The 27833-nt window shown below is 42.1% G+C and overlaps 1 protein-coding gene across 1 annotated transcript; it reads right to left on the bottom strand.

The window, feature by feature from the left end:
• Nucleotides 1–10596: 10596 nt before the first annotated feature.
• On the bottom strand, nucleotides 10597–26161 carry LOC108499842 (RNA-directed DNA polymerase from mobile element jockey-like). Its single transcript, XM_017820104.1, is given in 6 exon segments — nucleotides 10597–10632; nucleotides 11313–11387; nucleotides 16370–16884; nucleotides 16887–17382; nucleotides 25532–25868; nucleotides 26046–26161. Coding segments are annotated over 6 exon segments (1575 nt in total).
• Between the last annotated feature and the right edge of the window lie 1672 nt (nucleotides 26162–27833).

Raw genomic sequence — 27833 nt, 5'->3', positions numbered from 1 at the left:
TAGAAAATGAGACTCCGTCCTTCTTACTGTGCTCTCAACAGTTGAACTACACTGTTCAGTGCATTCTGACTTGTCTAATTGGGTCTGACCAGACTTCAGAGCTTGAAAACTCCATCATTGGAGGAAAACTTGCATAATTAATAAGGAAGTATGTAATTTCTGTGCTTGCTTTTAAAAAGAAGGTAGCTTTAATCCTTATTCTTCCGTAAATATTTATCGGCATGGATCCTTGGTCTGATTCTTGTTTATCCATCTTCCTCTATTGTAATTTCTTGCAAGTCATAATCATTTAATGAAAGCTCACAATCATAAAATTTTGTTTTAAATAGAGAATTTAACCAGTTTCTTAGTATATGTAGAGTTTTACATTGCTATTTGTTTTAAGTCCAAAGAGTAAGTCCTATATTACTTTCAGGACTAAGGTAATCTCAGAGGAGAAGGACCTCAAAAGGAATTAATTGTCTAAGTATTTTAAAATCTTGGTCTGAGACTTGATAGGGACCAACTACATTTATCCCTCCTATCTGTACGTGAAGTTTCATCCTCCTGCCGATAAAGGGGAACAGAAAATAGATTTTGGTTTTTTCACACTTCATCATGTCAGGCATAATCTTTTGACACTATTTACATCTCTTAAAGAACCAAGGGAACTTTTCTGCACACACTACAGGAGGAGGAAAGCCAAGCTAGTTAGTAGCCACAGCTGCAAGTGTTAGCAAAAAAAGCTTTTCTTAAAACCATAATTAATTGAGCTGTTATGCTTTTTATACATTTAGTAAAGCATTAGAAGTTGAAGCTTGCACATTACACAAAGCTGGCTGATGTCACTGGACACAAATATTTTGACTGAGTATGTTAAGTTTATCCTTCATATTGTCATTTTATTCTCTGCAAAATTGTAATTCAAAATAATAAGCAAGTAAAAATGAAAATTACAGCTTCTTATATCCAGTGAGATTTCCTTTCCTCTAGTCATAAATACGAATATGTCTAAATATACAAACAAACACATACAAACACAGAGAAAATCTAACAGTTCCTTAGACTAGCAAGGATTAGCAGTAAAACTTCAACAAAGAGTGTTTTGGGTCACTATACCTAGAGCTGACCAACATTATAGAGGAGTACTAGCTGAGTACTACATGGAAAAGGGCTTTCTATCCCTTTTATCCTATCCTTGAGCCATACTGTTCAGCCTGGTCTCAATTTCTTTTATGGACTCAGATTGGGATTCAGAATTTGACAAAATAAATCTCTGCTTCTTATGACCATTCAGAACAAAAAATCCCTGAACCAACAACAACGTTATGCAACTACTACTAGGTTCTATTTCAGTCCTCACTAAGATGCAATAATGTGGGACTACAGAAATCTTCCATGTGCAAAAATACTTCTGTAAGTTCATCTTCAATGTGTCATCTTCATTTACCTAATCCACCTTCAACTTAAAAATTCACTGACTTGAATTTAGGTCATCATTTTTATTAAGCAATAAAAGTATACATTTTTATAATACCTCTCCAAAAATGTCTGTCTAACATTCAATGGAACAGTTATTTCACACTAACTGATAAATGAGAATAGATAAGTAGAGTCAAAATATTTATAGACACTTAATAAGAGTAATGGAACAAGTATAGAGCATGATAAGATGCACACAATCACTAGTTGCAGGAGTCAGGATTGCCTCAGGCAGAGTTCTTGAACTCATAAAGTTTCCTCAGAGATTGGCCTAGGTGACCCTAAGCCTGCAACTGCTGACATTAGGTGATGTTATTAGATGTGGTGTTTTAAACATTTTCATTTTGAGGAACACAGACTATCCTTTTAATGAGAAGACAAGCAGAAACTGCTTCAAAGTAAAGAAATGAGATAAGAATAATAGGAAATGCCTGTCTCTGAATCAAAAGTCTTAATGTGATCCGTAAAATAGAAACACAGGAGAATTCCTTTTAATTCCTCTGTTGGTTAGACATATTTCATCTTGAATTCCTTCCAGTGTAGAAACAAATTTTTTTGATTGAAGCACGCTGGTGTTGTAAAGATATGATAAATATTGTGTATGCAACATACAGCAGAAAAATTGTTCCTGATAACAGTGTATGAATTACTTTGAATGGAAAAAACGTATTTTTTCAGGCAAAGGAAAAAAAGAAAAAAGCCTAACAGTATTTTTTTTTTTTTTCAAAACCTAGATGAAACAGACAATTATTATCTTTTAACAGGCAAACATTATGTTATGAGCATATCTGACATAATTTGTGAATGACATTACTGAAGAATTCACACCTTGGTATTGAAGCTGTCTTGAAGCTAATTGTGCTGGCTTTGTCTGGGGTAGAGTTAATTTTCTCCACAGTGGCTGATATGGGGCTGTGTTTTGGATTTGTGCTGAACACAGTGTTGGTAATATAGACATGTTTTATTATTGCTGACCAGAGCTTACACAGACCCAAGGCCTTTTCTGCTTTCCATACTGCCATGCTGGCAAGGAAGTTTGGCGTACATGGGAGGTTAGGAAGAGACATAGTTGGGACACGTGACCCCAGCCAACCAAAGGGATATTCCACACCATATGACTTCATGCTCAGTATATAAAGAGGGGGGAAGAAGGAGAAAGACAGGGAACATTTGGAGTGATGACATTTGTCTTCCCAAGTAACCATTACGTGTCATGAAGCCCTTCTATCCTGGAGATGGCTGAACACATGCCTGCCCATGGGAAGCAGTGAATTAATTCTTGTTTTGTTTTGCTTGTTTGTGTGACTTTTGCTTTACCAGTTAAACTGTCTTTATCTTAACCCGGGACTTTTGTGGCTTTTACTCTCCCTATTTTCTCCATGATCCTGCTGGTGAGGGAGTGAGGGAACGGCTGCATGGTGCTTGGTTGCTGACTGGGGTTAAACTATGATGCTAATGACGAAAGATCAACGTCTACTCTGTGCATGAAATAAGAGAGTCAGCTCACTCAGTGTTCTAGCATGAAGGGAAAGTGGTCCTTGACACAAAGGAAACTTAAAGGGGAGAGTATGAAATGAGAATGTGTAGCAGGTGGAAAAAGGGGAGACTGTCTGATAAGGGGAAGTTCAAGATGTCTGTGCAATCATGTAGCATAACGCTAGATGCTACCGTTCTTTTTAAATAAGTAATTTAACAGCTTTTTGGTATTCTCACTACCAAAAAGAAAACCCTAAACCACTACACATTTCCTGGTAAAATATTTATTACTGCTGCTGTTATTACTTCTGCCAAACTTTCCATTCCTTGTGTAAGGTAAAACATACGCAGGTACTCTTCCTAAGAATGCCAAGGCAGTGGAAGGATTAAAATAAAAGTTTATTTTAGATGAAAGGACCACTTTTTTACAATGCAGCATACATCAGACCTTCAGGGGCAAAAGGCCTCCTCTGGGCTTCTCGTATCTTCTCTCTCTCCTCTCCCACCCTCTCTGGTCCTAGGAGGCCTTGTACATGTCTGGAAACATGTTATCTATCTGCATACCACAGTGAGCTATCTTGCTCACAGCTTTTCCCTGTAACTTTCTGTGAAATGCAGAAGGAAAAAAAAAAAACTTCTAACCTGTTTGAAAAGGCATTTTACAGTTTTTCTAAGCGAAACAGGTTCTAACTTTCCGTTACAAATTCTTGCATGGTTGCACCTATCCCTAGCACTTGTTTTTAGTTTTTCTGTTCTATCGCATTCCGATACATGCAAAGAATTCGTATCATATCTCCCAATAACTCTTTCCGGTCTTTAACATGGAAAATGCACCTCTTTACACCTTTAATAGGAGAAAATTGGTCTTTTAAATTGAAGTTACATTGTGCTGCCTGGCAGGCTAGCACAAATACAGCAAATGGCAAAATTAAAAACCCCTGCTTTTTCTCTTTCTCCAAGGTGAGGGGGAACTTGCTGCCATTACTGGCAGCACTGCTGAGACAGACAATCCTTAGTTGGGGAGGAGATATTGGAGCAGTTCTCTGTTCTTTATTTCCTCTTATTCTTGTAGAGATGGAACCGCCTTCGTGTAATTAGCCTATATTTGCACCATATACAGAATGTTATGCACAAGTTGGATACATTTTTTTTGTTCCCTTGATAACCACTTATAGACAAATCTCTAAGTTCCATCCATTCAGTGGTCTATAATTGGCCATTTATGTTCTGCATATTATTCCTTTTTCTTAAAGGAAAGCAAGAGACAAAAAAAGAGAAAAAATAGTAAGAAATAGTTGAAGACCGTCTTGTAAAATATATCCAATCCTACACACTGATGTCAGAGGATTTAACTCTGTAGTCTGCCTAAACCTAAGGTGAAAAAAGATGGCACTTACTGATGAACTCTATAGGATTATTTTCATATACCTAACTTTTTGTACAGTGAGAAAACCACAGTATATACAACTATTTAACTGCCTGAATCTAGGTTTTTTTTGTTATTTTTAGATATTGTTGCAGAGAATTTGTTTCCACAATATGTGAAAAGAAAATTACACTATTAAACTGTTAATTAATACAAGTGATTCTGGAGCAGACAACTACAGTTCTGTAATGCTCAGTTATGTGGTCCTGCCTTCCTTCAGCTGTCAGATGAAACTTTGATTTTTCTCCATTCTGGGATTATTAACTGCATGATATATGCATTGCAATATAAAACAGTCTCCAGCCAGGCTGTGGCAGGCTTTAGAAAATTGTATTAATTTAGTCTCTTCCCCGTTTTTTCTATATGATATTTCTTTTCCCCTGCTTTCTCAAAGATTACAATGGCTTTCTGGTATGGAATAGAGGGTAGTGAGGCACTATAGCAGGTTGTCCAGAGAAGCTGTGGAAGCCCTGTCCTTGGAAATGTTCAAGGCCAGGTTGGATGGGGTTTTGAAGAGCCTGGTCTAGTGGCAGGTGCTCACAGAAGAGGGGTTGGAATGAGATGATCTTCAAGGTCCCTTCCAACCCCAAACCATTCTATGATTCTGTAATTCTAAGATGGGTTTGATGGCCTTTGCTAGATGGTGGCATTACCTCTGCTTTATTCTGTGCTTCCTCCGATGCAATAGTGGTGACAGGTATTGTGAGACATGGTAAAAGAAATTTGTTAGTTACTTATTAGGTGGAAGGCAAAATGTACAGTATACACTAATACTGAGATGGAGAAATACACAGTAAAATCATGCCAGATGTTGAGCCATCAGCACAAAAGACTTTGGGAAAGTATCATAGCCAGCAGTTACAAATGCCAGCTCAGTTTTTTGCTAATGAGGTGGCAGAGAAAATCCCCACTTTGCTCTTTAATAGTAATGATTGACATTGTGCTTCAGGCTTGGCTTAATTAAGTCATTAAGTGTATTGTCTAGAAAAGTTACAATGTTGTTGAAAACAAAAGCAATCCTTTTTTTTTTTTACAAAATTCACCATTTATAAGTCAAATATTTTTTTTTATAGAGAAGAAGAAACTTTATATATATTTTTCCTTTGTAATTTGCTTGACAGCCTCCCTGTTATTCTTGTGTAAGTAAACAAAGACAGATCAGCAACTGTTTGCAATTTTTTTAAAGCCTTTGATATCAGGATTAAGCCAGTTCCTGTTTATCTTGTCTCCTTTTTCAGAACTTTTTCTATGATAATTCTAAGTTATCAATCTGAGCGTGTTAAGAAAAGTTTTCTGTTATTTTTCTGTGAAAATTTACATCTTTGTAGGTATCAGCATGGTAAAGGTAGCCTCAAGTGTTCACTTAAAGATGTTATGTTTCAGATGGGAGATTTGTAGGAAAGCCTTATTATGCATTATTAAATGCATTAGCTGGAAAGCTGTGATTCCTTGCAAGTGAAAGTGGCTGCTTAAGGGCTGGTTAGATAGCTCTGCAGATCTTCCTGGCATGATACTTGCATATTGTTGCCACATGTTTAACAAATGTCTTCCCAGAATTATCAATTCTAACACAATTTGTTCATCTAAGCAAAAGGAATGAGGAAATATCACTCACATCAAATCAGCTTTGTATATCAAACTACATTTATTAAAGACTGTTCATATAGGCTGATTTCAATCACTGATGGGTTTGTATTTCAACTACAGTTTGGCCTACAGTGGTCAAAGCTGTAATATTTCAGGACAAGATAGCAGTATAGTTCTATATCAGAATTAGATTTTTTCTCTATCTCATGCCAAATTCACTTTTCTTGAAGTACAGTATCCAGAACACAGCGTAGTGATACAGACTATATCAACTTTGAATAAAAAGAGCAGTATTCTGTCCCCTTATTTCCCACTGCTCTCATGTCTAACTGAAACATGTTATGAGAATTCTTCTTTTTAGGCACTACTGTAATACTTTTCCTCCTCAGAAGAAACGCAGAAGGAAAAGGCCCAAACATACTGATGTTCTCTGGAATCTATATTCACAAAGATATCACCAGTTATTCCTCAGGATGTGTGTTAGCTATATTAGAAGAATGCTTGTTTTAGTATTTGTTAATGTACTATGCAAGCCTTCGAAAGTAAAATTAAAGAAATCTTAGTTTCTGAATTAGTTTATAATATCAGAGCTTGCCAAAATCTATAAACTACTTAGAGTTGACACTAGACTGCTAAGACTTTGCTAAGATTATAAGAGTACCTGTAGGTTATGGTGTACCTTTTCCCATCTTAAAATACAAAGCAATTTTTTTGTTTGTTTTTGATGATCCCTACCTTAGGATTCTCTATGTTTTGAATAAGTGTAAAAGATCAGGATTAATTGATTTAGCTAAATATTTTGCAGAGAAATATTGCTTCATTTATAGTTGAAGCTGTTAAAAGGAAAAGTATATTTAAAGATTAAAACACAGTCATGAAATAATTATTTGGACCACTTATAAAATTTAGCAATGCACAACCAATATGAAAACACAGCAATCTGGCAATGAGTTTTAACTCTCCCTGCTGGAGTCTGAAGGAGCTGAGTGCATGACCAAGAATCCCCTGAGTAATTTTGATCAATCTGTGGTACTAAATATAATAATAGTACTGACTGCCTTTGGAGGAGAAACACTGTTCAGACATTCAAATGAAATCTAGGTCAGCTTCACTTGTGGTCCCTACAGGGGTGGAAGGAGAAAGTAGGAAGAGGAGAATATTCAGGTGTCTGGGATTAAGGAGACTAATTACTGAATCAGTCTTGAGTGAGAGAGGGGAAGGGGTAAATTAATGAAGTTTTCAAAATCTTTTTTATTTATTTTTCCAAGGATCCTTGGCATATGGCAGTTAGGTATTCAATTTCTGTTCAGAAGGTATTTGAGCCTATAATTTGAGAATCCAGAATTACAATATTTAGAAAAATGCTTGCTTCTGGTTTCCCTTCTGTAGTCATAATTTTTCAAGAGACTTCTACTGCCATATGACTCAGCCACAGTTACTGTACATCCAAAGATTTCAGATGGACTGAAATATGTCTCTTGGTTCCATGTGTTATTCTGAAAATAATTCTGATATTGCAATCATTGACTGACTTAAATTTAGTTTATTTTATTATTTTTTTAAAATTATCATTATAAGAGGGAATCCTTCTGACATTCCCAACTTGATATCATTTGATGTACAATTGTATTACTAGACAGAAAATCACTATTTCAATTGAAATGTAGCAATTAATAGTGTAGAATTGCTGTGTTTCAAAGATATTTTGACATGCTCAGCTGTTAAAATTAGGTGTATTCGGATGACTTGTACATTTACAATCCTTTCTACTGAAATCTTTTTCAGAAAAATCCTTTTTCTGACTTCAGCTGTTGGATACTAATATAAGTGAGACAAAAATTTTAGGAAAACAGAATATCCTCATCTGTGTAGAGCACAACTTTGTAAACTCAAATTAAGTAGTATTTATGTATGTACATGCACTGCTTTATATATGTTTTTCACATTCTCTAAGCTTGGTTAATTGAGAGTATTTTACTTATCTAAGATGAATCATGTTCCTATCCTGTTGGATTGCAATACAGCGCAGTAAAACTCAGCAGACTTGATAAACTTGTCCGTAAGTCCACATCTTACAACCATTTTATTCCTAGTCTAAAGTTGACTCGCTGGTAAGAGATTGATATTTGCCTCAGATTATTCTAATTGCATGCTGTGAAACCAAGTCCCTAACCTTATAGCTGGGAAACTATACATTAAATAATTTCTTTTTATTCATTACCATTTAGGTGTAGTCTTGTAAAAAGTTTTGAATTACTATGGACTTATAGAATCTTAACATTTCTCTTCTGCGAACTTCTAGTTCTGTGTTAATTTACTATCCAAAATCCAATTTGTTGCTATTCCAATATAAAATTTAATGAAGTTGCCTTCAGCAACATTTAAGAAAAATGAAAATGCCAGGAAGTCATCCTTAGGTTAGAAAATGACCACAAATTAAGGCACTTAAATATTTGGGAATTCACGTAGGCATATTAAGATTGCTTTTCTTTTCCTCCCCTTTTCTCCTTTTTCCTGCAGAAGGCACCTGCCTGTAGGCGAACACCAGGACTATGAAGCTTGGAAAGAACAGCTTTGGAAATGGGTCCATTACAGCGGCGACTTCCCGGGATCAAGAGAAGCAGAAAAGCAACAACTACTTGTGTTTTTTATTGTACGGGTTCTCTCCCTGAGCTGTGTATTTTCTCCTGACCCACATGGCCCCCCCATTCGGAACCATGTTGTCTCTCCGCCCCTGCACAAGCAGGAGAGGCTGTCTCACCTGCCTCTCCCCAGTCCCTGGTTCTGTTACTGGAACACGATCCTCCTGTATCTCCCATTGGTCAGTAGAGCCCTTAAACCACTCCCTTCATCCCAGACCTTGACCCAATCACGTCCCTTCTTCTTGCTCTCCCCCTGAGCCCATATAAACTGCGGGAGTTTTGAAATAAAGGTCTTTTCACCTTGGGACACCGAGAAGAAACTTGCTCGCTCTCTCCTCCTGCCGAAGGGGGACCGTGTGACTCAGTTCTTCTCTGGGAAACCTCCAGCGGAGAGTCCACACTCAAGATCCGTTAATTGGCGCCCAACATCAAGACCCACATGAAATTTTCTACTGTATAAAGGATTTTCGAGGGTCTCTGGGCTCACGCGACGAAGCAATCGTGGCTTCCCGCTCAAATGGATTCCTGTAACTCAGCGTGGGATCTTGACCTATCAATTAGGTAGGCCTGCAGTTGCATAGTTTCTGGAACTCTATTTTATCGCATTCATGGGGGCTCTATCTTCAGAGCGGGAGCACGACACCTACAAACACTTAAAAGGTCTTATTTATTTGCATGGACACCCATTGGACATGCAAATAAAGACTCCCTAAAAGCACTGATTAAATGGATTTCAAAACACAACCGCACCCTGCGCACCCCCATATCATATCAGGAATGGGACTCATTAGGACGTGAATTATGGAACGCTATACAGGCAAATGACTCTTTAGCATCCTGGGCAGCAATAGCCTGGCGGCTAATGTTAAGCATGTTAAAAAAAAATGAGATTGTACAATCCATGATTTGGGAGGAGGGAGCGGTGCAGCATCCAGATCGCAGCACGACTGTGGCAGCAGGAACGGATTCCGGATGGGAAAATGTTTCCTCTGTATCTCCATCCTGCACACATCACGGAGAGCTTAGCTCGCCCCCCTGGACCTGAAAGGGTCGTGGCCGCATGGTCGTGTCGCAGTCCATGGCCATCCCCACCACACCCCCCCACCTCCCAAGATGGCCCCAGCCTCGTGCCTGCTCTGCCCTCCCACAACCAAAATGGCGGCGACCGCGTAGCTGCACCCTCCTACCCCCCCGCCCCCCTGACTGATTTTAGCCACAATCTAGTTCCCCCCCTTCCGCCCTTCCTCCCTCTTCCACCCCCACCCCTCTCTATCCCCCCACCTCCAACGCACCCAGGTACCGCCTTCCAAAACCCCACTCCCCACAGCAGCGCCACTTATCCTGCCATGCCAGTAGCTGGTGCTGTAACCCCCTCAGTACCACCACCCTGTGGATGTACTTGTTCCTCCACACCAGCAGATGGCGCTTGTCCCCCACAAGGCCCACCACTGCCCCATAACCCAGTTATTTCCACCTCCCTGTCCCCAGATACATGCCAACATGTTTGTAGTTATGGTCCTGGTTTCTCCGGAGCCAGTGCCCAGAGAAGCAGATGGTCTTACATAAAGAAACAAGCATCGACAGCTGATGATCTGAATTTAGTTAAAGTATTTCCTGTATTTTACCATCCCAACAATTGTCCTGTCTGGGTGCCCATCCCCCTCCTAATTCTTAAGGATACAAAAAAAGCTATTACTGACTATGTGCTAAACTCACCTTATGTAATAAGGGTACTAAATTCACTTTTTGCTGCGTAGACGTTTACTCCAAATGACATAAAAGAATTAGTAAGCGCTTTTTTCACTAACATGCAGGCAACACTTTTCCTAGATGAGTGGCAAGCTCACATTCGCCAACATGCCCAGTGAACCTTTGCTACCACACAGATCCCAGTCCTGGAGTCTTTTAATAAGCTCTTTGGAGTGGGACCCTATATTTCCAATGAGGCCCAAAGAAAGATACCTATGAATGAATTGGACACTTCAAAAAATCTAGCCTTCCAAGCTATTCAAACCATTGTTGAGGCAGCCGAACCTGCACCTTCATATACACAAGTACAACAAAAAACAACAGAACCATTCATACACTTTGCAGAAAGGCTAAAGACAGCTACTGCAAAACAAGTCAAACACCCAGAAGCTCAAGATGCACTATTTTTAAGACTGGCTATAGAACAATCTAATGATGATTGCCAACAAATACTAAGGACTCTTAAAGATCCCACTCCAACAGACATGGTTAAAGCATGTCGTAATGTGGGATCTGGAAATTATAACAAATCCCTCCAGGCTGAAGTCCTGGTGGTGCAGAAGGAGGCTACGTGCCACCACTGCAAACAACCTGGACATTTTGAAAAAGATTGCCCGCAGCTAAAAGTAAGACCACCTACAGTACCTCTCAGCTTGTGCCCCCGATGCAAAAAGGGATTGCACTGAGTGAGTGTGTGTAGGTCACTCTCCTACAGAGACGGCAGACCACTCTCACCTAGGTCTACACCAAAGCTGGCTTCGATGCCAGGAAACGGACTGCCAAGTGCCAGGGGTAGCGCTATGATACAAAATGCCCCACAAGCCAACCACACTCAGCAGCTCCTCTCGATCCCAGACGGACAACCAGAGCAGGTATCCCTAGGGTGGAGCTGGCATCTCCCCACCAACTCACCATAAACAATGACAGCTACCAGACAGTCCTCCTGAGGCCAACAACGGAATTACCGTTACCTGCTGGACAATATATTCTAACAGGAACCGCTGCATCCGCCGATACACGGTTAACAGTTGTCCCTCAATCAATAGCTGTAGACAACCCAAAAGTAGTAGAAGTAACTGTCAAAGTTCTGTTTCCACCTGTGGAGCTTGACACAAATACACTGATTGCCAACCAAACCCCCATTGAGGTGCGGGGAAACACTTTGGACTCAATGCCTTTGGTTCATTGGTCACAATCAATTTTACTTGATCGCCCTATGCTAACCTCTGCTGTGTTGTTTCCCAATACTAACCAGTGTGTTCGCGTTAAGGGCCTCATAGACACCAGAGCGGACGTCACCATCTTCACAGAAAGCGACTAACCTAGGGAATGGAACACGACACAGCCCTGCATCAACATCAAAGGGGTAGAAGTAGCCCAGTCACTGCTCCAAAGTGTCTGCACACTGAAGGTCCTGAAGACTCTCGTAGGTTCACGTTCACAGTACCCTCCATCAACGCAGCAGAACCATCTCGATGCTATCACTGGACCGTCCTTCCTCAAGGGATGAGAAACAGTCCCTCTGTGTGCCAAAGAGTCATCGCAGACGTCTTGTCACCAATCCATCGGCAATTTCCACATACCATCCTGTACCACTATATAGACGATATCCTCCTGGCTGCTGAATCCAAGGAACAGCTCACACAAGTTCATTTGTCTGTGAAAACTGCTCTGTTAAGACATGGCCTTGAGATCGCACTGGAAAAAGAACAAGTGACAGTGCCATGGAAGTACCTTGGATTACACATCAATAACACCACGATTCAACCTCACACTGTTGCCTTACCCTCCAACATCCACACCTTGAATGACCTACAATCCTTGCTAGGTTTAATTAATTGGGTTAGGCCTCTCCTAGTATAACAACAGACTCTCTGGAACCACTATTCCAACTTCTGAAAGGGGAGGCAGACTTGACATCCCCTCCACACCTGACACCGGAAGCCTGAGAGGTGTTGCAGGACATAAATCAAAGGCTGAGTGCATGTCAGACTAAATGAAGAGTGTGGTTTACCGGTTGTGTTAGTAATTTTCAAAGGTATCAAGCAGCCCTATGCTATTTTGGGACAATTAGATCTAAAAGGCAAGAACTTTCTGTTACGGGAATGGGTTTTTCTAAGCTTTCAGTTTTCTAAATCGGTTACGACATATCCTGAGATGCTCTCCAAGGTGTGTCACAAAAGCAGATTGCGGCTGTGGGAATTTTTGGGAAGGGACCCAGAGGTCATATATGTTCGTCTTTCTACTGTTCAGCTAACTCAGTTGTTGATTCATAGTGATGATTTCCAGTTAGCTATTGCTGACTTTAAGGGTCAATTTTCAGTACACCTCCCACCTATCCATTTTCTACAGCTACCAGCTTTCACCCAACCAGAGCTAACAAATAATTATTCACCTTTCCCACTAACGAATGCTAGAACTGTTTTTACAGATGGTTTTGGCAGGACGTCTAACTCAGTAGTCACCTGGCCTGGATCTAGCTTCCTTCTGTTTTTTTCCTATGAAACATTGGACTGAGAAGTATGTTTAAAATATTTTTATGCTTATGTTCATTATCACTATGATGGTGTTTCTGTAAATTTAACTTCATAGTAAATTTCTGTGTGCATTCCCAGTACTTTCTTGTTTGTTTAGGGTATGAATTACCATGGTGGGACATTCTACATGTTTCTTATCAGTGTGAAATGACGTTATCATACCTTTAAGTACAACTTTGATTGTCATGGTGGTCTAGTGGTTAGGGTGCAGGACTCTCACTGCTGCGACCCGGGTTCGATTCCCAGCCCCCCGGGCAGATGGAGCTCGTCAGCCCTGTAAGGCAATCCATCTAAGAGAAGGTCACTCTAAACAAACCTATGTCCTGGGGACCTCACTGCCACTGTCCAAGTTTGCTTGGCCCCGGCAGATGAACCTCAGGATTAAAGGGTGGGCTCAGTTCAGCGCACGCTGTGTCTCACCTAAAAAATCCACTGCGCAGGCTCGAAAGGTTAATGACCTTTCCCAAATCTTCGCTCGCGAAGAATGGCCATTATGATTGTCATGGAAATATGAGAAACAAATGCTGCAAGCACCACTGTTTAAGGACTGTCATGTTCCATTAAAAAAGCCAACGAACTTCTACAAAAGTAAACTATTTCAAAACAGTTCAAAGGACAATTTAATTATGAGTCAAGTAACAAATTATTTGTATCTCTGTGAAAAGATCTCAGTATCTATTTTTGATAATTCATTCTTTTTCTTTTTTTTTTTTTTCATGAAAGAAAGTGAGGGATGAATCAGTGAAGTAAAAAAGAGAGATTTCCTGCTAGGGCATTGTGAAAAGAGAGTTCTTAACTTTCATTGTCCTGATAAACCTGTTTAACAAGCATAGTGCATGAATACTTGAAGTGGGTGACAAAAAAGATTGGGACAGACTTTTTAGTGGGGATAGGTGCAGTGGGTTGACCCTGGCCAGATGCCAGGTACCCACTAAAGCTGCTCTCTCACTCTCCCTCTGCAACTGGACAGAAGAGAGAAAAAAAAAACAGCTAAGGATTCATTAGTAAAGATAACTGGGAGAGGTCAGTTACTGATTACCTTCATGGGCAAAACAGACTCAAAGTGGGGATAGTACTTAAATTTTTTACTAACAGGATGAGAGCCAGAGTGAGAAATAAAACAGTCTTAAAAACACCTTCCCCCCACCCCTCCTTCCATGTTCTCTCTCCTCCCCCCCTAGCAGTGCAGGGGGGTGGGAAATGGAGGTTACAGTCAGCTGTTGTTTCTGCCGCTGCTCAGAGAGAAGAGTCCTCCCCCTGCTTCTGTAAGGTCCCTCCCATTGGAGACAGTCCTTGATGGACCTCTCCAACATGAGTCCATCCCTCGGGCAGCAGCTCTTCCCAAACTGCTGTCCCATGGGTCACCCCTCTATGGGGTGGAGTCCTTCACAAATGAACTGTACCGACATGGGTCCTCCACAGGGGCCACAAGTCCTACCTGGGAAAAACCTGCTCCAGTGTGGGTTTCCCTGTCTATGGGCTGCAGGTCTCCAGCAGGACCCTACTCCGTCTTGGGCCTCCCATGGGGTCACAACCTCCTTCATGCATCCACCTGGTCCAGCATGGGCTCCTCCATGGGCTGCAGGGGGGTCTCTGCACCCTGATGGTCCTCCATGGGCTGCAGGGGGACAGCTGCTCCACCATGGTCTTCACTGTGGGCTGCAGGGGCCACAGCTCCAGTGCTTGGAGCACCTCCTCCCCCTCCTTCTGCACTGACCGTAGTGTCAACATTGTTATTCCCATGTTCTCACTCTGCTCTTCCCTGGCTGGAATGTTGTCTGTGCAACAATCTTCTGTTCTTAAATATGTTACCACAGAGGCGTTACTATTGCTCCTAATTGGCTTGGCCTTGGACAGTAGCAGGAAGTCCGTCCTGTAGCTGAGTGGCATTGGCTCCATGGGACAGGGGAAGCTTCTAGCAGCTTCTAACAGAAGCCACACCCGTAGTCCCCCCTCTACCAAAACCCAGCCATGGAAATCCACTACAATAGGACAAGGGTGATGTTGTGATAGGACAAGGGTAATGATTTTAAACTAAAAGAGGATAGCTTCAAGCTAAATATAAGGAAGAAATTATTTTTTATGAGGGTGGTGAAAACACACAAAGAGGTTGCCTAGAGAGGTGATGCTCCATCCCTGAGGACATTCAAGGTCAGACTGAATGGGGCGACCTGGTGTAGTGGTAGGTGTTCCTGCCCATGTCAGGGGGCTTGGACTAGAAGGACTCTAAAGATCTCTTCCAACCCCAAGTATTCTTTGATTCTATCGTGTCCTATGCAAACACCTCAAATTTTCCTTTGCCTGATTAGTAGGTCTCATGTAGCCTTATACAAAGTAGGAGTCTAAGGTCTACAAGTTTTGATACAACATTTTTGCTCTTGATGATTGGGTACAAGCTAAAACCTAAACAAAGCCAATGTCTCACTTTGTAATTTACCATTAAACTCAATGCTTGAGTATGCACACTGTCTTTTGGAGCAAACACTATTTTGTTTGTAAGCTAAGGAAGCTAAGGAAGACATAGTTTGCATATTTTCAGAATCTGAATGAAGATTCAGTTAATATATAAAAGAATTAATATCAGAAGTTTTTTTGCATATGTATTATCAGTTTTCTAGTTTTGTTTTTATAAACTTGAAATTACTGTTGGCAAAAGTATCAACAATAAATTGGAAAAACTTGAAAGCACACCTAGATTACAAAAGCTTAGAATAATAAATGATAAACTGCGTAGCTGAGGCAGAGAAAGATTACAGGTGCAAGTATACAATCATGTCTGTGTGACTGCCTCAGTGAATACCTATAGGTACACTGTTCACACATTGGACTGTACTTTTCATGTCTTTCATATGCTGCTTATATACTATGCTATTTTGTGGCACTTAGTTCCATAGATAAATTTATACTGCTGGTGAATATCTTGTCTTTCACCAAATAACATTTTTTAGTCAATAGTTCATAGAATCATAGAATCATAGAATCAACCAGGCTGGAAAAGACCTCCAAGATCATCAAGTCCAACCCTTGATCCAACACCACCATGGTTACTAGACCATGGCACTAAGTGCCACATCCAGTCTCATCTTAAAAACCTCCAGGGACAGTGAATCCACCACCTCCCTGGGCAGCCCATTTGAATGTCTGATTACTCTCTCTATAAAAAATTTCTTCCTAATATCTAACCTAAACCTCCCCTGGCAGAGTTTAAGACCGTGCCCTCTTGTCCTGTTGCTGGTTGCCTGGGAGAAGAGACCAGCGCCCACCTGGCTACAACCTCCTTTCAGGTAGTTGTAGAGAGTGAGGAGGTCTCCCTTGAGCCTCCTCTTCTCCAGGCTAAACAACACCAGCTCCCTCAGCCTCTCCGCATAAGACTTGTGCTCAAGTACCTTCACCAGCCTCATTACTTTTCTCTGAACCTGCTCCAGCACCTCAATGTCCTTCCTGAACTGAGGGGCCCAGAACTGGACACAGTACTCAAGGTGTGGCCTCACCAGCGCTGTGTACAGGGAAAGAATCACTTCTCTGGTCCTGCTGGCCACACTGTTCCTGATCCAGGCCGGGATGCCATTGACCTTCTTGACCACCTGGGCACACTGCTGGCTCATGTTCAGCTTCCTGCCAATCCAAACTCCCAGATCCCTTTCTGCCTGGCTGCTCTCCAACCACTCTGTGCCCAGCCTGTAGCGTTGCATGGGATTGTTGTGGCCAAAGTGCAGGACCCGGCACTTGGCCTTGCTGAACTTTGTCCCATTGGAATCAGCCCATCTCTCCAGCTTGTCTGAGTCCCTCTGCAGAGCCCTCCTGCCTTCCAACTGATTGACACTTCCCTCCAGCTTGGTGTCATCTGCAAATTTGCTGATGGTGGACTCAATCCCCTCATCTAAATCATCAATAAAGATATTAAACAGAACTGGGCCCAACACTGATCCCTGGGGGATACCACGAGTGACCATCTGCCAACTGGATGCAGCACCGTTCACCACCACTCTCTGGGCCTGGCCATCAGCCAGTTCTCAACCCAGAAGGTGCCCCTGTAGAAGCCATGGGCTGCCAGATTTTTCAGGAGAATGCTGTGGGAGACGGTGTCAAAGGCCTTGCTGAAGTCCAGGTAGACCACATCCACAGCCTTCCCCTCATCCACCAGGCGGATCACCTGATCATAAAAGGAGATCAGGTTGATCAGACAGGACCTGCCCTTCCTAAACCCGTGCTGGCTGGATCTGATCCCTTGTCCATCCTGTAGATGCTGTGTGATTGCACTTAGGATGATCTGCTCCATAACCTTGCCAGGCACTGAGGTCAGGTTGACAGGCCTGTAGTTTCCCGAGTCCTCCTTCCGGCCCTTTTTGTGGATTGGCGTGACATTTGCCAACTTCCAGTCATCTGGGTCCTCCCTAGTGAGTCAGGACTGTTGGTAGATGATGGAGAGTGGCTTGGTGAGCTCTTCCGCCAGCTCCCTCATCACCCTTGGGTGGATCCCATCTGGTCCCATAGACTTGTGAGGATCCAAGCAGCTCAGCAGGTTTCCTCCTGGATTACAGGGGGGCTATTCAGATTCTTATCTCTGTCTACCAGCTCCAGAGGCCAGTTGTCCTGAGGACAACCTGTCTTCCTGTTGAAAACTGAGGCAAAGAAGGTGTTAAATACCTCAGCCTTTTCTTCATCTTTGGTAACTATATTCCCCCCCATGTCCAATAAAGAATGGAGGTTTTCCTTGCCCATCCTTTTGTTATTGATGCATTTGTAGAAGCATTTCTTGTTATCCCTAACAGAAGTGGTTAGATTTAGTTCAAATTATGCCTTTGTCTCTCTAATTTTCTTTCTACATGACCTAACTATATTCCTAAATTCTTCGTGAGTAGCCACCCTTTTTTCCACAGTTGGTAAGCTCTCTTTTTTACCCTAATTTCCTTCAAAATCTTCCTGTTCAGCCAGGCTGGCCATCTTCCCCACCAGTTAGCCTTTCAGCATACTAGGACAGCCTGCTCCTGTGCGTTCAAGACATCCTTGAAGCATGTCCATCCCTCCTGGACCCCTTTGTTTTCAAGGACTGTTTCCCAAGGTATCCTCTGAACCAGTCTTCTTGAGTAAGCTGAAATCTGCCCTGAGGAAGTCCAGTGCAGAAGTTTTATTGATGGTCCTCTTTGCATCCTTGAGTATTGAAAACTCTATTATTTCATGGTCACTGTGCCCCAGACCGCCTCCAACCACCACATCTCCCACTAGCCCCTGTCTGTTTGTGAACAGCAGGTCTAGCGGGGCTCCATCCCTGGTAGGATCATTTACCAGCTGGAGCAGGAAATTATCCTCTATACACTCTAGGAGTCTCCTAGACTTTTTGTCTTTTTAATTTATTCCTCCAAATTTTCTAACACCTCTTTAGGGCCCCTGTGGAAGTGTTTGTTTACTACAATCATGTCAAAATCTGATCTCAAATTGGAGCCTTCTTCTAGCTGTGAAACACACTCTGCACAAGATTTTACCTTGACTAATCACTCTGAATATTTCTTTTTATTCCATTTTTCAACATTATGGTAGTGAAGGCACTCACTCAGATTCAACATCTGAAATCTCCACAGTAAGACCCATTAAGACCCATAAAGTGTGGTTTATTGAACTTTGGTGGGTTTGGGATTTTTGTGTGTAGCTCTTTTTTTTTCCTTTTTTTTTTTTTTTTTTTTTTTTTTAACAGAGTACTGAATATATGAACTTTTTGAAGCTAAATTCATACATGCTACCTTTATTCTTCCACCTTACCCCAAATATAAATTAAGAGGTAACAGTGTTTGTATGTTGTACAGTGTTTTGAATTAGTAACTGTCCTAGTTATAGGGAAAGGAGGCAGGGTTTAGCATGAGGTGGCTGTGACTAATTATGTATTCTATCTCATTCAGTCATTTTTTATAGACTGTCTCTTTAAGCACAGAAGGCGGAACTGTTTTTCCTTTACCTGAGTTGCAGAAGGGAACGGAGGGGCCCCCTTTAAAAGCCACAGGGTGGAAGCCATTGCCATTCCCCCAGTGAGGGAGGGAAAGCCTCTTCACCGCATGTTGGAGCTGCTTCACAAGTCCTAGACAAAAGGGGAGCTGCCCTGAACCTGAAGAAAGCATGTCACAGCTTTTGCAAGCTGCGCCACAGGTAGCAGCTGCCCTATCACAGGTTGGGGCTGCTCCACGGATCTCGCCACTGGCCCAAGGAGGAGGGGCTGCCCCATCACTGCAGATTCTGAAGAAAGAAATTTTTCCGCCATCAGGAACCCCCTGGTCAGCATACCTACTGCTATTGTAGCTGGCACTTCTGCTGTTACTGTTGCCACTGTGGCTGCCTGCCACCAGAGAGAGCCCGAGGGAGAGGCAGAGAGAAAGAAAAGGCAGCAAAACCAAGCCGCGGCCACCTGCACCTCACCACCACCCACCACCACTGCAAGGCAGGAAACAAAGACCCCTGGCACTGATGCCAGTATCGTGGCAACACTACCTTTTTTTCAGACAAAATAATCTTCCAGGGTTTTCTTTCCTTTTACTGGGCGAGGCTTTTAAACCATGGAACCTTGTTTGCTACACTGTGTTTCTTTGTTCTATCAGCCTTGTGGTCCAGGAGAGCAGGAAGACCAGGAAATGTTTCTTGGTCTTTTTTGGTTGAAACCGTTTTCCAATGTATCCTTGTAGCTACTGCTATTTCCTTTAGTAAATTGTTATTTTTATTTATACTTCTCTGTGTTGAACCTTCATTATTGGAGAGGACAGGGCGAAGAAAAACAAAAAAAAAAGGGAGTGACTTATTTGGAGTTCTAGTTCTCCAGTGGTTGTCCAAAATGAGCACAATAGCATAGTTCAAATGGGTAGAAATATGCGCCTGGAAGTTATTTCCCTATTCAAAAACGGATTTTTGAAAGGAAAGCTAGCTTATAACACTCCTTTACCTTATCTGACAAAACTTTCTACTTGTCACATGTTCTCCATTAAGATGGCCTTCTGATTCTCTGCTTTGGATATAGTCTAAGAGATTTTTTTAGCTGACTGTCAGGAATAGGAAAAGGCAATTTTATGCTTGTTACCCTACTGCAAACCCCATTGTTCAGGTTTGTACAGTACTTCTATTGTGGAAACACAGCACTTTTGATTTTGTGATGACACTTTGCTTGCTCTAAGAAGGACAAGGTTGAATCCAAGCTCTTTCACTATGATAGCATAGATAATTTTCTAAAGTCAGAGTGATAAAGGGCCTTCTTACAAGAATTTTTTTTTTTTATATAACCTTATGGTATCTTGCATATATGGCATCTCATCAGCACCATTCCTTTAGAACATTTTCTGCATCTTTATTGAATAGCTGTCTAAGTTTTATTTGGCTCCCCACTAAGTCCCTTGACTCAGCACAAAAACCTCCGGCAAAGAGCAAAGAGAAAAAACTATGAAAAATCCAGACTAGCCGAACTATATTAAAATAAATGTATTTACGTATATTACAGTTATATACAGTTGAAATACTATATACAATCCCAAAAGGGAAAGGAAGGGGAAGGGAAAAAAACCCAAAAAACCAAAACAAATATACACAACCAAAAAAAACCACCCCTCAGGTTCTAGCAAACTAAAGAATTAGCAAAAGAATATCTTACTACTTTCCTTGGGATAGCCCAAATGCTGCTGCCACGCTACCAGACTCTGGATCAGCAGGAACAACAGGCTCCGTAGGCCCAGCCAGACTACAACTCCTCCACAGAAGCGAGACTGGCTGCGGGGAATCTGCTGTCTCCAAACCTCACTGGAAGGGAAGAGAGGAAGAGGCTTCTCTCTCCGTCTATTTATATGTTTGGATTACATAAAGGAATAGGATGGAATACTTCCTTCCTTCCTTTCTGGCAACCAGGAAAGAAGGTCTAAACTCAAAACCATTACAACAGCATTCTTAGGGTTTTTTTTTTGGGAAGGAGAGAAATCTTAGGCTGCTTTTGGCAGCAATTGTCATGTACATACAATTGGGTTAGAGCATACTAGGAATATTTATTTGTATCTTTATTTCTGTTTTATGTTTTTTATTACCTTGTTCTGCATCTGTAGGAAACTGAAAATCAATCAAAAATTATTAATTAATTTAAGAACTTGTGACTGTAGGTGCCATATGAACACCACTATGGTAAGTGAGCAGAAGCCACAACAATCATCTTAAAATCTAATTGGAAAAATATCTATAAGTATATTCAGCATGTTCGATTTGGATAAGAAGCAATGGATACAAGTTAAAACATGGGAAATTCTGACTAAATATGAGGAAAAAAATAAGAATAGTTAAATACTGTCACAGATTGCCTAGAGAGCATGGGATTTCCATTCCTGGAGAAGTTCGAGCCTTGACTGGACACTGGAACATTCTGATTTAGTTAAACCTACTGTGAGCATAAGATTGAACTACCTCACGTCATGAGATTACTTCCAGCAAAAATTATTCAAGTGCAGCTGATTTTAGAAGCCAAACAGATAAAAAAGTCCTCATAAACATATTTTTCTTCCTAGTACTTCCTAGTTCTTTGAGTTTGAGGTTAACAGTTTGAAGCATGTATTATTTTTTAAGTTTTTTACTCAAACCATACATTTAGCAATTACAAGGACTAAACAAAACAGACACTGTGCTCAGGAAAACTTAATTGCACTGTCTGCCCATAGAGTTAATTGCATAATTTTCTTATGTGATTATATTATATACCTGCTTATTTATGCTTCTGACATGGTCTTTCTATGCATGCTACAGAGAAAGCCTCAAAGCAGTTCATGTGAAAAGGAAATAAGAGCAAATGCTATCCCTGCTGGGAAGTCAAACCAGAAAGAGATTAAGCAAAAATCTGTGAAAAGCAGGTTGCTTGTTTGTTATGTAGACTAAGAAGCTGAAAATCTGCAAGACACTTGAGAAGGATGGGAAATTTACAGGATCCATTTGTATTCCCTGCTAAACCTAAATTTTGGAAGAAAATTTAACAGCTTGAATTTTATTTTTAGAATTCTTCATAACCCTGGGAATAGGAAGAAATACTTCTATATGAAGAAAGAAATACATTTGTTTCAAATATTCACCTAAAAAAAACCCCACAGTGATTTTTGCTGTTGATTTCAGGAGCTATTAAACATGAGTATTTGTCTGGAAATGAAGGAACAAGATGTAGATCAATAAGAACAATTGGAAGTACTGAATCTAAACTGTGATGAACCACTGCCAAAATTCATGAATTGCAGTTCTTCAGAAATGTTATGGAAAGCTAGTCTGAATCAATATGGCTATGGTTTTGCTATGGCAAAAACAGCATTCTGGCTTGCACAGAAAGGAAAAATCATCACAGGGAAATTCTAGCAACATCTTCACTCTCTGTGATGTGGTATTTTGTGTAGCAAATGTTTGTAGCTGGCCAACTCATGATATCTCATCCAAAGAAGGGCTTGGAAGGAATGAACATTTTTTTCTACTGAGTGCAGTGAAAGAGTGCTTTAGCACTCTGTGTCTATTCAGAATTCTTTGAATAACAAAAAAGCCTGAATGTTACTAAATGTTACTGCAAGTGTCAGGGCTTCCTAGTAAGTGCTGTTTTTGATAATGTCTATGTCATAAATTTACTTGTTCTAAAATACCAAGTAGGGAATTTTTCTTTCTCCTGTGTTGCTGTAAAAGAAAGATGTTGAATGAGGGAGGGAGAAGGGGTTTGCCTAGGGTAATTGACACGCACAAAAGAACTAACTAGCGGGCCTGCATTCCAAGCTGATGGCCCTCCTAAGACTGTGGGGAGTTCATTTTACGAGTGGATTTAACTATTAACAATGGTGGCTGTTAAAAAACAGAGGTTTTTTTCCATTCTGGAAGGTTAGTTCTTGAAGCCTCATGTATCTTGTAGACTGTCTCAGTTTAATGAGACGGCAGTGTTTTGCTAAGGAGGATGAGTTATGAGGTAGGCCAAACTCCTTTCTCTCAGCAATTGTAAATCTGAAATTAAGAGGCTCCAATTGAGGAAGTATAGAGAAAAAAAAAAACCAACAGCCTTTTATTAAAGGATATATGTGTATTGGCAGAACAACAAAAGAACACAAAAACAACTAAACAGTAATCCTGTACCCGAAAGTCCCCTTCAAAAAGGAAACAATTCAGTACTTCCCGTCCTTTGGTGCAATTCTAATCACGATCTGCAGGGCACGATTGGATCACTGGAGGAGCAGAGCCTGCAGTTGCTCCATGTTGGTCAGCAGGGGGCGCTGTTGGGCTCTGGCAGTCGCCACGTGAGGCCCTGGTTCATGAGGCTGAAAATGGAGATTTTTCCCCTCCCACCGAGAAGGGGAAGGGGAAAAAGGCAAAGAAAGGGGTTCTTCCCATGAAAACTCACACTGTCTGTGTCACACTGTCTGTCACACTGACTGTGGCCAGGATTCCCCTCCCTTTGTCAATGTGCACAAACCACTGCCAAACACGGGAGTGGAGGAGGGAAAGGGGGACCTTCTCCCCAAAAAGTTTCTCTGTAGGTGGGTCAGATCTCTCCGATGAAGTCCGAGCAGGTCTGGGCTGGGGCAGAACAGGGTGCAGGAAACGTGGCCAAACCAGAACCAGAAAACAGCCAGATGACCAGGCTGAGAACAAAATGGCCTGGGAGCCTCTCCAATAGACACGTTGCCTGAGTTAAGGCAAAAGTGAAGTGTCCATTTCCGAGGAGAGGAGGAGAAAAAACTCATCACCCCTCCCCACAGCCTTAGGGGGCTATCAGCCTGGAATGTGGGCTGTCGGCCAGTTTTTTTGTGTGTGTGAATCACACTAGGCAAATCACACTCCCCCATTCAACATCTTTCTTTTACACTGAGGTAGGGGAAAGAAAAATTCCTGCTTGGTTTTTTAGAACAAGTAAACCTATGACAGCAGGTTGAAGGAATATAATGACAGGAACAGAGCAATAGCTTGTCATATCAGAATACTGAACTCCATTTTGCTGAGTACAGTAGTGAAACGCTTTGAACAAGATTATGGCAGCAAACAATGATTTAATCCTCTGTCTTGGCCTTCTTCCTAAACTCTCCTCTTTCTCCCTGTCACTGAAAAGGGGTCAAAAAATACAGTAGGGAGACTCCCCTAGTTTACAAAGAAACAGAGATGTCAGTGACTGATGAAACACTGACATTTTTTCTTTCCTTCATGTAGGCAGGTTAGCCTCTCTGTGAATAAAATCATCAGGTATTACTTGTCAGCTTACAGGTGTCACCCAGTCCTTGAAAATGTGGTGCTACGTTCAAATAGTCATACCCTGGACCTCCTGGATTGGTCAAGTCTCTTTTCTTAAAGTAATATGATTTAGCCTGCCTTTGAATCTGAATTAACTCTATGCCCTATTTTACTGCAAAATATATTTGCCACAGGATGGCAAAAGAGGATTTGTATTTTTACCTTTTTCTGTAGCACAAAACAACCCAACTTTCATGTTGGTTATAGACTGCCATATAGATCTGATTTATGAATTGTATTGCACAAATCACTTTATCCACATGGCTTCTAATTTTTACAGACATTTAAATACAGTCTCATGGAAATGATGAAAATTAAAAATGCATTTTCAGTGATTTGAAGAATGAAGGCAATGAATTCAAGGAATTTCTTCCTTCTGACTTTCTATTCTGTAACACATGCATTAGAAGAAGACAGAATTTATTTATTCTTACCTCTATATTGGAGAGATATAGGTTTGATGGATGAACTGTTAGATGGATAAGGAATTGGATGAAGGACTGCATCCAAAGAGTTACCTTCAATGGCTCAGTGTCTGAGTAGAAACCAGTAATCAAGGGTCTGTCCTTGGACCAATACTATTTAATATCTTCATCAATGACATAGGAAGTGGGATTGAGTGCACACTCAGCAAGTTTTTGGATCATATCACACCGAGTGATGCAGTGGATTTGCTTGAGAGAAGGGAGGCCATCAAGAGAGATCTTGACAGGCTTGAGGAATGGGAACGTCATGAAGTTGAACAAGTCCAAGCAAAGGACCTGCACCCTGGGACAATCCCCAGCATCAATACAGATGGGGTAATGAATGAATTCATAGCAGCCCTACAGAAGAGGACTTGGGGGTATTGGTGGATGAAAAATTTGACATGAGCCAGTAATATGCACTTGCAGCCCAGAAAGCCGGTTGCATCCATAAAAAGAAGTGTGGTCTGTAGATCAAGGGAGATGATTCTCCACCTGTACTCTGTTCTTGTGAAACCCCACCTGTTATAGGTTTAAATTCTTTGATGAATTCCTCCATACCAACACACAGTTTTGAGGAGGGCAGAGGAGCAAGCCTTTCTGCTAGGAAGAGATAAACATCAGGGTTCAGTTGTTTCTAGCTTGGATCTTAATGGTCCTCCCATTGAAAAGCTAATGACTTTCTCTGCAAATGTGGGATTATTTGTTTCTTCTCCCTATGCCCTAAGGCAGTAGGGGGAGGTCCATCTCCTATATAGCCATTGGCTGGGGCACCAGCTTGCAAGGGAGGGCTCTGGGAAGAAGTTGAGGCAAATAAAAGGGCTGGCAGTTTAGCTTTAGTTTTTTCTTCTTTTTCCTATTTGCTCTGGAACTGGGGCTTCCTCGCTGCCACGTGGTGCTGCACCCAGCTTAGCACTACGGTTGAATTCTGCCTGACCCCACCTGTGCCTGCTGCTTGCGGAAGGGTCCCCCAGCTGACTTAGACCTCGGCAACTGCCCTGTATTGAGACTGACCGCCACCTGCATGAGTTTGCAGGAACCTCCTGAGAGGGAGAGCACCGCCCTCCTCATGCTGGCGGCAACCTGAACTGCTGGAGAAAGCCCCAAGCTTGCCCCAGACCACCTCCACTGCCACCCACATGCACCAGCTCCTGCAGCCATAGCAGCTGCCTGAGGCAGAGCCACCCAGAGCATCATCCATCGTTTGCCACTCCTGTGTGGCAGCCGCTGCTGCCACTGGAGCCCATCAGCACCCCTACTGGCTGTGGTTATAACTGCACTGAAAGGGAAAGTAGTATTTGCTGGTTTAAAGTTTCTGTAATTGTGGTATTGTTCTCTTTTGTTCTCTATATTTTCAGTAAAGAACTGTTATTCCCTTTTCTATATTTTGCCTGAAAGCCTCACAGTTTCAAGTTTGGAGGGAGTGGTCTTCTTTCTATTCCAGGAAGGTTCCCACCTTCCTTGGCAGACATTATCTTTAAACCAAGACACCACCTCATCTTTGGAAATATTCAATGTCAGGTTGGATCGTGCTTTGAGCAAACTCATGTAGTGAAGGATGTCCATGTCCATGGTGGGGGTTTGGACTAGATAATTTTTAAAGATCCCTTCCAATACAAACCATTCTATCATTCCACAATGATTGGTTGGTGGTTGATGGAGCTGTTCTTCTGTGCCAATCACCTCTGAGGCAGCTTATACTCCTTCATAAGCTGCTAAGATCTCCTTTTCTGGTGGGATGTAGTTGGCTTCAGATCCTCTGTAGCGTTGGCTCCAGAATCCAAGTGGGCGGTCTTGGGTCTTGCCAGGCACCTTTTGCCAGAGGGTCCAGGACAGACCCTTATCCCCAGCTGCAGAGTAGAGTACCTTCTTCACATCTGGTCCTGTCCTGACTGGCCCAAGGGCTACAGCATGGGCAATCTCCTACTTAATCTGTTTGAATGCTTGCTGCTGTTCGGGGACCCACTGGAAATCATTCTTCTTGCGGGTTACCAGATAGAGAGGGCTTACAATTTGGCTGTACTCAGGGATGTGCATCCTCCAGAGACCTATGGCACCCAGAAAAGCTTGCGTTTCCTTCTTGCTAGTTGGTGGAGACGTTGCTGTGATCTTATTGATGACTTCTGTCGGGATCTGACAATGTCCATCTTGCCATTTCACCCCCAGGAACTGTATCTCTTGGGCAGGTCCCTTGACCTTACCCTTTTTGATGGCAAAACCGGGTCCCAGGAGAATCTGGATGATTTTCTCTCCTTTCTCAAAAACCTCCTCTGCTGTGTCCTCCCCATACGATGATGTCATCAATATACTGCAGGTGTTCTGGAGCCTCACCATTCTCTAGCGTAGCCTGGATCAGTCCATGGCAGACGGTGGGACTGTGTTTCCACCCCTGGGGCAGTCAGTTCCAGGTGCACTGCATGCCCCTCCAGGTGAAAACAAACTGCGGCCTACACTCTGCTGCTAAGGGGATGGAGAAGAATGCATTTGCAATGTCAGTAGTGGCGTACTACCTTGCTGTCTTGGACTCCAGCTCGTACTGGAGCTCTTACAGGTCTGGAACGGCAGCACTCAGCAGTGGAGTGGCTTCATTCAGGCCATGATAAGTCACAGTCAATCTCCATTCTCCATCAGACTTATGCACAGGCCAGATGGGGCTGTTGAAGTGTGAATGAGTCTTCCTGATCACCCCAAGAGGCCAGATAACAAATTCAACTGCTTAGCCACATCTGTCTCTGCAGCAGTTATTCCAAAAGCCCATCTGTGTCCCTTGGGGTCTTTAAAATACCTGTTCCTGAGGTAGTCAATGACCAGTATACATGGGGCATCTGGACCAGTCTCTATGGGGTGTTTCTGCCAGTCCTTCCCAGTCAAGCTCACCTCAGCTTCCAACACGGTCAACTCTTGAGACCCTCCAGTCACCCCAGAAATGGAAATAGTCTCTGGTCCCACATGTCCTGAGGGCATTAACGTACACTGAGCGCCAGTGTCAACCAAAGCCTGGTATTCTTGTGGGTCTGATGTGCCAGGCCATTGGATCCACATAGTCCAACAGACATGGTTGTCCCATGCCTCTACCTGGCTAGAGGCAGGGCCCTTCTAACGCTGGTCTTTGTCCTGCCAATCACAGTTTTTCTCCTGTGAATACCAACGAGAGGTACCATCTAGCAGGTCAGATCCCTGCCCACAGGATACCGGTACTGCACTCACTTCCATGGACTTCCCTTGTCCTCTCTTTCAACTCTTG

Source organism: Lepidothrix coronata, unplaced genomic scaffold (assembly GCF_001604755.1).
Source record: "Lepidothrix coronata isolate B3197 unplaced genomic scaffold, Lepidothrix_coronata-1.0 Scaffold3, whole genome shotgun sequence".
NCBI lineage: Eukaryota > Metazoa > Chordata > Aves > Passeriformes > Pipridae > Lepidothrix > Lepidothrix coronata.
The sequence above is the reverse complement of the archived record's forward strand: the minus strand, read 5'-3'. Positions and strand labels throughout refer to the sequence as shown.